This window comes from Amblyomma mixtum, chromosome 7 (genome assembly GCF_055824585.1).
Source record: "Amblyomma mixtum isolate Tamu chromosome 7, ASM5582458v1, whole genome shotgun sequence".
NCBI classification, from domain to species: Eukaryota; Metazoa; Arthropoda; class Arachnida; order Ixodida; family Ixodidae; genus Amblyomma; species Amblyomma mixtum.
In genome coordinates this window covers 77,819,287-77,830,168 of record NC_143018.1, presented here as the reverse complement: position 1 = coordinate 77,830,168, position 10,882 = coordinate 77,819,287, and the positions used below count along the sequence as shown (strand labels likewise).

General features: G+C 45.9%; 1 protein-coding gene across 1 annotated transcript; it reads right to left on the bottom strand.

The window, feature by feature from the left end:
• Positions 1-487: 487 nt before the first annotated feature.
• LOC149336567 (neprilysin-1-like) lies at positions 488-10,761 on the bottom strand. Its single transcript, XM_089554175.1, has 6 exons — positions 10,728-10,761; positions 7,606-7,893; positions 6,846-7,043; positions 5,159-5,394; positions 2,254-2,397; positions 488-929 (listed from the first exon to the last, which is right to left on the bottom strand). The coding sequence occupies exons 1-6, from the start codon at positions 10,759-10,761 to the stop codon at positions 582-584; spliced, it is 1,248 nt and encodes a 415-aa protein (XP_089410301.1). The 3' UTR covers positions 488-581.
• Positions 10,762-10,882: the final 121 nt, after the last annotated feature.

Sequence of the window (10,882 nt, the reverse complement as noted above, 5' to 3'; positions counted from 1 at the left end):
GAAGTGATAAACGTGCTGTAATTGCTGTCTGGTCATTCTCGGTATCCATCATTGCGGCGCTCCAAAGTCTAACTGTTAGGTTGCGCTGTGGTCCTCGACTGACTGACTGGCTTGACTGACTGACAAAGAAGGATGAAAAGGAAAACTGCACGGACCTGCCGACTGGCTGCAGCTGAGTCACCACCGCTGCCACGTGCGGACAGAAGAAAATTGAAAGATATGACAGAAAGACAGAAAGAAAAGACACGCGTAGCTGTAACCGCGCCCGCCGAAGTAGAGACGCTGGTTGCAACAGATACCCCGTGTTGACTTCAACCTACATCAAAATTGTGCCCGGTATGAAACCGCTATCAGCTCGCGGAGCACCTCCACGCATTTGCGGCTGATACATGGTAGCGGCAGCAGAATGGGAGACCATACTGGTGCGAAAGGTCTCGGAAAGTATTAACCAACCGTCACGCTCACGCAACGTTCCAACCAGTACTTTTATTAGAGCTTTTGCATCATTCAACAAGGTATTATAGACAAGGAGAGATTGTGCTATTAGAAAAAGGTCCCGCGGTTACTTTGTGGCGGGGCAGCTACATCCAGAAGGAGCACTTGGAATATGGGTTCATAGGCGCTGTGATGCGACAGCCGAAAGCCCAAGAGAAAGCGGCCATGTTCATCGCAGGCACGTTGCACCGCGCCCGGGGGCTCGCGTAGCGTCCACTCGACTTGCGGCTGTCCCGTTTGCACAGCGTCATGCAACGGCCTACGAAGTAGAGCTGATCGGCGGTAAGGTTGAGGCCTGGGAGCGTCTGGGTTTGCTGGTCGCTGGGTAGGCTCCGGAGCGCCCGGTAGGCCGTCACAGCACCCACAGTGTCCCCGATGTTCTCCGAATCCGCGAGGTCGTCGAGACTCGAGTCTTTGTGAATCGAGCGTCCCGCCTGCGGTAGGCCAAATCAGAAACGCTTTTTCTCCCAGGAGATACGTGTAGCGCGATGGGCAGACACAAGGTACCACGAAAGAATTTTCTGCCAGGGGTGGGCGTTTCTGATTTCTGCCGCTTGGCTCCTTTGAGCATTAACTACGCCTTCGAAATTTCACCAAAAGTGCGGAGCGGTATGGCGCACCCCAAAAATTTACTTGAGGCATTTACGAAGCTTACGTGCGATTGTTATGAAAGTATCGCAACTCAATTCCATTTATATTTGAATTTCATTCGAATTCTACTTACACTTTGTTTTGAATCTATTACGATTCTATTTATTTATATTTGGTGTAGTTGTAAGTACTAGCACAGAAGGTTACCGGTTAACATTTCGCATTTTACCCGCCTTTGATGACGTCATAACATTTCGACCAACCGTGAGTTTTGTAACACCGCTGCTTTTTTGGTTGACGCCGGGTGTTGTGTCCATGAGATATCTAACGCATTCGCATTATACTTTTGAGACAAGAAAATGTGTTCTGAAAAAGTGAAAAAAAAACGTAAATACACCAGTCGGGTCCGTAGTGCAAGAAACGGATTTTGCCTGTCGATATGATAACAAAAATGACACCTTAACTGCGATTTGGAATTTTATTTTAGTTTGAAACGCCTATATACGTATGTACTGTGGAAAAAAATTCAGTTCACAGTTCGCGCATCCGTGCTATGTGTCGTTTCCCGCTTGTGTTTAAGTTTTCTCAGAAGCGTAATCATGAAAGACCACGTTAATAGATGGCGCCAGCTACAGCAGTAGTGGAGTGACCTCGTCATCAGGGGACCAGGATCACTGTCAAGCGGCCAAGATATTTGGTGGAATGATACAGTTACGGCTGATTCGCCCCTGTAGCCTTGCCTTCACTGCCAAGAGAAGTTACCACCGAGTATAGCTTGAAACGGGCACCGGAATACATGGTGTGCTTGATAGCGTACTGTGGTTCTTTTTGGGTCGCACTAAAACTTTAGCCTTACACATGTTCTTTGCGGAAGCAATACCAGCTCGGACCGAGTGGTGCAAGGTACCATAGAAAATATCAAAAGGGAATTCCCGCATGTCATGGTCCTTAAATTAAATGATTGCGGAGATTTTTCATTGCATCGTATTTTTGTGCCATCATAGAAACTTTGTTTTGTACGACATTCCTCTTTTTTTTATTCCAAGTGAGTTATCCCTTTACAAGGGGCTGGCAGAAACTAACTTTGCTGTACGCCTCCTGCTCATGTCGAGGTATGACAGCAGCTTTGGTCACTGATTAATAGACGTCTGGAGCAGTCTCACTCACTTGTGTATAGGACTCGCGGAGGCAAAGCGTGCTGTTTACGTAGCGGGCTCGGGCATCCGCTGTGATCCAGGGATTAAGTTGTCCATTCTCATCATACTCTATTCCGACGACGTCGTAGGCATTCATAATGCGGTGGGCCAAAGCCTGCAGTAAATACAGGCTGGTATCATGAGGAAATAAAACCTTAGTTGATTCATCTCAATAAAAAAGGCAGGACTACGCGAAAAAAAAAAAAAAACAGGACAGAACAAGACTTTCATTTCGAAGTCTCCTGTCCTGTCTTGTTCACGCAGTCCTGCCGTTTTTGTGCAAGCATAAATAACTCTGGCCTTGTGTCCGAACCGTCTTTTTGTGAGTTCTGAATTATAGCAGAAGCACGAAAACCTTAAAGGCAGCCACTCACTTGCAAAAAGAAATGTGCGGGCTCCCTGCCATTCTGAAGTTTGCGGTACCTGCTTGCTATACCGCTATTGGTTCGCGATGATGAAAGCGTCTCCTATTTCTGGAGATCCGTCTTCTTGAAAAAGCTCAGTGACTGTGAACCTTACATGGCCGCAGCTTTCAGATTTCGAAAGATTATCAAGTGAAAGGGAGCAAATCAAGCTTCAAGAAACACATCTAGTTTTCATGTCTGCCCCGCCGCGGTGGCTCAGTGGTTATGGCCCTTCGCTGCTGATCCGAAAGACGCGAGTTCGGTCCCGGCCGCGGCGGCTGAATTTCGATGGAGGCGAAATTCCAGAGGCCCGTGTGCTGTGCAATGTCAGTGCACGTTAAAGAACCCCGGGTGGTCGAAATATCCGGAGCCCTACACTACGGCGTCTCTCATAGCCTGAGTCGCTTTGGGACGTTAAACCCCAATAAACCAAACTAAACCAGTTTTCATGTCCGCCGCCACGTACTCCCTGATGCTGGATAGTAAAATTCCCTGCGAGAATTTCGAATTTTTGCTAACGCTCATTGATTTCCTATGGCCGTCCATGGAAACAGTTGGTGTGAGCGCAAGCACAGTTAGAACAGCTTTTGCTCGGCGCGCAATTGCTTTCTTAGAACGCGAAGCAACACTTTCTAAAATTTGGCATGTGTTTGAAAGCAAGCGACGAAATAATGCTGCGGTTTTCTCAATTTCCAACCGTCTGAATAAGGTATTAAAAAATAACAAATTTGTACCAGGAGTATTGTTAAACATTAAAAAGGTTTCTGTTAAAATGAATCACTAGAACTTATTGCGGAAATAAGAATGAAACGGTTTTCGCTAAAAAAAGCTTGGATTTATTTCGTAATTATTAACTACAGAAAACAGTCTGTTCAATCGCTGCATGTAAAACAAGAGTAGGGCGTAATCGAAGTTAAGGCGCATCAGAAACCAGTCTTTGGGCTTGTCCCCATCGTCATATACATTACTGCATGACTTGCCAAAAGCGTTATATATATTGAAGGCAATTGTGTACGCTGATGACACTGCCTTAATCTCCGCTGTATTCTGGTATAGCGCTAGAGCGGACGTTCGGACGAATAGAAATGGCAATTCTCACACCAATTCAGGATTACTCGAGAGGGCCGTGGTGTCACACGCGGATATATGGAATAAAAATCTTCTAAACTCATGTTAAATTGTGCCTATGACGTCGTAGCATGAAAGAAATGTCATTCTGACTATAAGGATGTAAAGTCATTGCTGACCTAAAACTTATATATGTCTTTGCTGTTTTTACACTAAAACGAAGCATAACTAAATAACTCAAGGCAGAGGACGGCACCAATACATTACCTGGATCTCTTGGGGAACAGTTTTACTGACAGCAACAAATCGAATATCTCTACAAAAAGTTATCCCGTATCTGCTTCACACTACTAAAATGCCGGCTATATTTTTTGTGCAGTCACATCTAAGAACAATATATTTCAATTTATTTCACAGTCACCTGTCTTAATATGCTGAATTCTGGGACCACATCTATTCGAAATACGTGGAGACATTATTCAAAATTTAGGAACGAGGAAATCAGTTCATAACATCAGGTAGTTATCATGTTCATACGCTACCTCTGTTTCAGTCTTTAGAGATACTTCTTCATCTATCAGTTGAATGCGAAAATTCCTAAATGGTGTACCGTTCGATTCGCAGCAACTTTTGAATAACTTCGTCACACTTCGTATCGTTTATAATATAGATTACGCAGAGTAGAAAGAAACAACTATCTCACCCCCATTAGCATAAAAATGTACGAAAATACAATTCTACATTGTCGAAACTCTAATTTGGAAATAATTCCCATCTTGAACAAAGCAAAAAAATGAATTCGCTGCATTACTGAAGTCGTCCTTCATAATGTGTTTTGGTTTTTTGTGTTCTTAGTAAACTGTGCGGAATTCTTATCCTGCCTGTTATTTACAGTTTCTAACCAATATGTATGCGGATCGCAACTAGTCGGTGAGCTACGGATCGAGATATTGGTTCAAATGGCGTTTGTGTTCAGTTTGGCTCTGACTGATTAAATCAATGTGTCAATGTATTGTGTTTGAGTGGATAAACAAGTAAGAACATGGGCTCGCTTTCTTTTTTCCTCAACGTTGTTTCGCATTATATATGGGTTAAAAGACTATGTCACCGCTTTGGAAGAGTTTGGCGCCCATTATAACCTGCTGGAAGTCAGGCAAGTCCGGCGGAGGAGCCAACCAGCACAGCGCTTTCTTCCAGTAGAACTTAATACACTATCTCTATCTCTAAAGGCTTCCAACATGTATTCTGATTCACGACTATTTCCCTCGAAAGAAGCTATCCCTAAACACTGCATGTTATGCGAGGGTAGAAAACTTCGGGTACTATGGTCGCGAAACTTGGATGGCCGTCGATTCCGACCGACACTCCCCCAGTCGGGATACACGTCACTCGACTGAAACTCGCATCGCCGAGGCTTCCGTAATTCAAAGCCGGGTTGCCGTCAGTGTAGAAGAAGACGGGCTGCAGGGCGCCAGCTGGGACAGCCAGGGTGTTGCCTTCGTACACGTAGTACGCGGTCGCCCTGCTCATGTTGAAGAAGACGTGCGTCTGGTCCGTCCACTTTTGGCGAGCCCGGGCAGACCGGGCCTTGAGCCACGTGTCCAGGAAACGGGCGGTCGGTGACATATCCGGAAAAGACGCTGCGCAAGCAGAGATTTGTGATTTTTGTTACCAAGCGGATGCTTGAAGTGATCAATATGACAACGTAGCGTCCATGTTTTATAGCCATGCAAAAATTGATGATGAAGCAGGTAAAAGCTTTGGTTTATTGGGGTTTAACGTCCCGAAGCAACTCAGGCTATGAGGGACGCCGTAGTGAAGGGCTCCGGAAATTTCGAATACCTGGGGTTCTCTAACGTGCACTGACGTCGCACAGCACACGGGCATCTAGAATTTCGCCTTCATCGAAATTCGGCCTCCGCGGCCGGGATCGAACCCGCGTCTTTCGGGTCAGCTGCCGAGCGCCGTAACCACTGAGCCACCGCGGCGGGGTGAAGCAGTTAAAAGGGCTGGAGTCTATAGACGGTTAGACTATCGTCGGATACGGTAGGAATTGTATCAGCGTTAGAGCGTCTTTGCAGGTAAACATTAGACAGGCCGGATAACTTCAATCAGAGCAAAACATTAATATACTTCTGTTCATTGCTCGAATCAGGTGCAACGTACTTTCGCCCATTAACGCTTCTCGGGGCTTTTCTCTGACGCTTATAGTTACAGAACAACAGGATGTAACGGAAATTCAGAAGTGGCGCTTTTTTTACGAGTTCTTTCAGCTCGAAAGGCGCAAGGAATAAAGCGGCAGAATATGTTGTAAAGAAGGAAAAATTTTTCTCCGGAGCTGTATTTTTCGTGGAGCAGATTGCATTTTACTAACTTTGACTTGGCGTCTCAAATACATAGCTAACTTTTCAAAGGCACAGTGTTCAAATATCTGGTATGTTCTAGAGAAATGTATATGAATCTTTGAATTCATGAAGACTCAGTCAAGAAGAAATTGAACAACCGCACTGTAGAAGCATTGCTTTAATCTGATACATGTCTCCTTTGCAGCTCGGTGCTTATGGTTGGAAGTTTCTAGCAGGCTTGTATTTGCGACAGCTGCGCTTTCACCGAAAGCAATCAATCAAAAGAAGGTTTCGTTGCTGTAATTTAAATGCTGTTATAGAATATTCGGCTGATATAAGAAGACGGATAATGAGTAACAGATATGAGCAGCCAAGCGATGGCGTCTCATTGCATAAGCGTTGCCATGTTTACGTCTAATACCAAATGGAAAAAAGGCGGCACTATAAACCCGTCGAAAAAAAAAAAGTCAAAACTTCATACGCGTTGCGTAAGAAAGTATATATCATTCAGTCAAGATTCTTCTAAGCTGAATGTGCGTACACACTGCGCTTAATGGAAGCGAATGAACGCTTCTTGACAATTATCCTTTTTGTTTTCTTTACATTGGCTTTCGCATTCTACGAATGAACACGAAACGGGTGAAGTACTTTTGCAAAAAAAGAAACTATGGCAATTCGGCCTAAATCTTGCCACAGCATGCTCTCTGGCGAGGTCAAACCAGGAAGATGTTGTTTGAAACACTGACCGTAGTAATCATTTACGAATGCTTTGCCCAGTCTCTGGCCAGGGCTTCCAATCCGGGCCTCCATCTTGGCAAGTTTTCGCAGGGCAACTTGGCGCAGTGGGTTTTTCAGCCAAGTGGAGTCACGCAGAGTTAATGAGAAGGCTTTGCTGACGTTGGAAAACATGACCCTTGCTTTCTTCATTCCTTCCACGGTGACTTCTGCGTTGAGCAGCGGAGAAAAGAAGAATCAATAGCGCTAGTCTCTTCAGGTTAGCCAGCGGGAGTGGAATGGATACATGGGGCGTTGTGCATCTCATTACTGGGGTAGACATTTACTATAGTGCCGTAAGAATCTCCTGCGATGAGCGTGGCGTCACCACAACCTGCTCACAGGATTGTGAGCAAACTGACCACGGGCAGCAGTCCAATTAGTTTAACTTCTTTTTTATCTTTAAATATTCAAAGCTCAGGATTGGGAGGAAACTGACCACAGTGGGAGGCAGCAGTCCAATTAATGAGCTTCTTTGCTATATTTAAATAATCAACGCTCAGCATGTACAAAGGCACTGCTCTTCTGGGAGCCTTATATTTATTTATTTATTTATTTATTTATTTATTTATTAGTACCTCAAAGGCCCACTAGGGGCATTACATGAGGGGTGGGCATACATATCATTAAAAAATCAGTAATGAATGATATGAATATTTATTTATTAGTCTTATCTTATCTTATCGATAATTCCACAGAAGATGCGCACCCTTTTACAAATATGGAACTCACTGGATCTCAGGTAGCGGGCGGTCACGGCGAAGTCCATGACCTCGAGGACGTGATCGTAGCAGACTTCCTCGCTGTCGATTCCGACGGGCACCATATGTGCGGCCGACATATAAGAATTCAAACCCTGGAGCAAGCTCCAAGACAGCAGGGCGCGTAACCCGTCTGGGCCAAAGTCGAAAGACTCCAGCAACTCCGTAAGGGCTTGGAGCAGCTCCTTCTGAAAGCGGATCTCATTTCCACCAGTGTACATTCCTTTGGTGTATCTGGCCACGGAGCCACTCCATTGCTCTGGAAACACAACATGCGTCTAGTTTAGCGACCATCGTTACAATTATTGCGCCGTTTAGATGTGCAGTCGCCATCTTCGTGGTAGCATTACTAATGCTAACATCTGCACTTGATAATGAAACCAAGGTAAAACGTTCAAGCGCAATGCTGCGATCTGCCTCCCAATTGGCTGCGATTGGCTGCGACTTAAGGTGGATTGCAGCGCTCTGTCAACATCCGGTGACCGGACCGGGCCACTCTGGCTACTATTGGCTACAATATACAGCCAATGGCGTGGCGCGGTTGCCAATCCCCCAATGGCCGTGTAGCTTTCCACAGACGCTTGAAAGCCGCGGATATATCTGAGTGACCAATCACAGAGGACCATGTGGACACGAAATGGACAATACAAAATAGGCAGCTTATAGAATACGGCCCCAGGACTCTCTTTTGAAAGTTTGCGCTGTTTTCACATCCGCAGTTTAAACACGAACACCCTGCCTGTCCCTTGACAACGCCTCGCGATCGCCGGCAGGTTGGCATGTCAGCGCATTATCGTGGCGCTGAGTGGCGAATGCAGAGAGATTGTGCATGTAGATTTCGTGTCAACCGGAGTCAGCTCGTGTTCGTGTAAAGTCAAAGGAATACGGCACTGCCCCAGCTGCTGCCTGCCCCTTCGCCAAAGGCCGGCACAGCTATGCCATCGAGGCTTGAAAGAACTGCACGCAAGTGAAGGAGAAACGTTTAAGTTGTTTCGCGCATATCGCCAACTTTTGATTTAAAGCGAAGAGCAATCTCAGTGCACCGAAGATGGGAACGTCTCTGCGGTTGTGCACAGTTAGCGTTCGACTGGCTTGCTTTGCATTAGTGGCAGTTCGCACGCAGATTGCCTCCTTGCGCAGGAAAACGATCAAGAATCTGCTTCGCAGGATTGCCTTTAGAGGCTAAGTCAGATAAAGAAAGCTTCTATAGTCAAGCGGCCGTCAGATGAGCAACCATTATAAAAAGAATTCGCTTTTTATGTGTAAAATACACTCAAACACACAACCAAAGTACCGAAAGTGCACTAGATAAAGAAGCATGAATTGTATTTAACGTTTTCAATTGCGTATATAGTTTACTATTTTTGCTCTGCGCGCTTTCTTCATTATTTTTCCTTGGGCAAGTGAAAATAGTGACATTTATTTAGAAAAAAGGAACCCATTTTCAGGCACATTTGCGGTCAAAGTTCAGCCAGGAAGCTGGACCCCAATTTAACACTGGTAGGGGCTGTATTATTTTTGTGGGTACAGCCTACCAGACCACACTAGCGTTGGCGGGAAACTGTGCGCAGGTGCGTATTGTTGCTGAGCTCACAGGTCCACGTCGTGGGAATGCGCTCACATGCCTGCCAGCCACTCAACAAGCGTGCGGTATACGCTTAAAGAGACAGTGTACGCACCATTTTCTAGCCGATTAGTTGGATTTATTTGTACAATAGGACTACTCCTTGCTGTCTTCAGGTGTCTTGAACGCAAAAGCTGAGCCTCACCATCACCGACCTGTATTGTCACGGTCTATGTACCATTATGTGCTTTGTTCAGGGTGGCCCTTGATTCTGCGTATGCTGAACTCACGCAGAGCATAATGCGTCTCACGGACTAGGTGGTTGATGACTAATTCCGAATTGGTTCCAATAGCGTTTGGAGAACGTTAAGCAAAGAACCTGCGCGTAGAGCACACTGCGGTTCCAGAAGAAGCTCTAAGCTTATGATTGCAAGAAGGAAGAAAGCCAACGGCGTTGAGGCTTCGTGGAAGCTAGTGCAGTCAAATGTAATCGGAACTGAGATTCGGTTGTTTATTCTTTACGTAATTGTTGATTTTCTTTATTTCGAATTTTTTGGCTTTGTGTCTTAAAATGTGCTGCGTTCACCTCTGTCTTGTAGGAAGCGGCGCTGTCAAGGAACACCGAAATAGCTTCTTTTCTTTTTTTCCGTTTCAGCTCTTATGTCAAGTGAAAACATTGGTGGGGGCTAAGCTTTGGTTAAGCCTGGTAGGTTGCGAAAGCAATACACCTTGTCTATGCCTTAGCACGACTTGGGGTGTACCTTGGTGGTGTCCTTGGTGACGTCATAGAGAGCGCAGCGCCTCCAACAGAAGGAACGCAGTGCGCCGCGTCTACAGGTCACGCGTGGCTACCGGCCACCGCTGTGCGACGACTCGACTTGGTAGCTCCTCTCACCCTGGTATTACGTCACGCTATGACGTCACTAGGCATGACATGACGTCAGAGGTCATCCTAAAGGTCAAACGTGGCTACCGGCCGCCGCTACGCGAAAGGCCGTTCATGACCGTAGTATTGCTTTCGCAATAAAATAGTGTTTTGATTGATTGACTGCCTTCACAAACTGGGCGCAGGTTGTACAGGAGTTTGCCAGGGCCCACTTTTCATCTGGAAAGACATGTGCTATGAAGGTGTGAATTAAGGAATCTGAGAACCGCGGCGTATTTCATCGAAAATGTTTCACGAGGATTCGGTTAGCTGTACCAGATCACTGCCTGGAATAGAACACTCCACGGGCGTTCGAGGTGCAAAGCGGCATTGTAATGCTGAGACCCCTCGTTTTACCCACAACGTTCGATACGTGGAACGAGTAAGCATCTCTGTGCTTTCTTCGCCCCATATCGTGTATTTGCACACAGTTAAGCTGGAAACGTAGGCGAAGGACATAGTTTTAGCTAAACTAGACAGCGCTTCATCGTCGACGTCTGCTCTAACTGCTCTGCTTTGTTTACGCCTACGCATTCTTAGTTTCCATTAGAACGTCGGCTGAGCAAGGTTTTTTTTTATCACGCTCAGAGAAACCTGTACTCACCTGACGTGACATGCGAGGACGTGTAGTTGCCCATATCGTGAATGGTGGCAGTAATAAACCTCGTACTCCCGTTCACGTGCTTTCTCACCGCCGTTATAACTGTGAACGAGGCATGTTTGAATACAATAATTTTTGACGCTGGCGTGACACCTTAC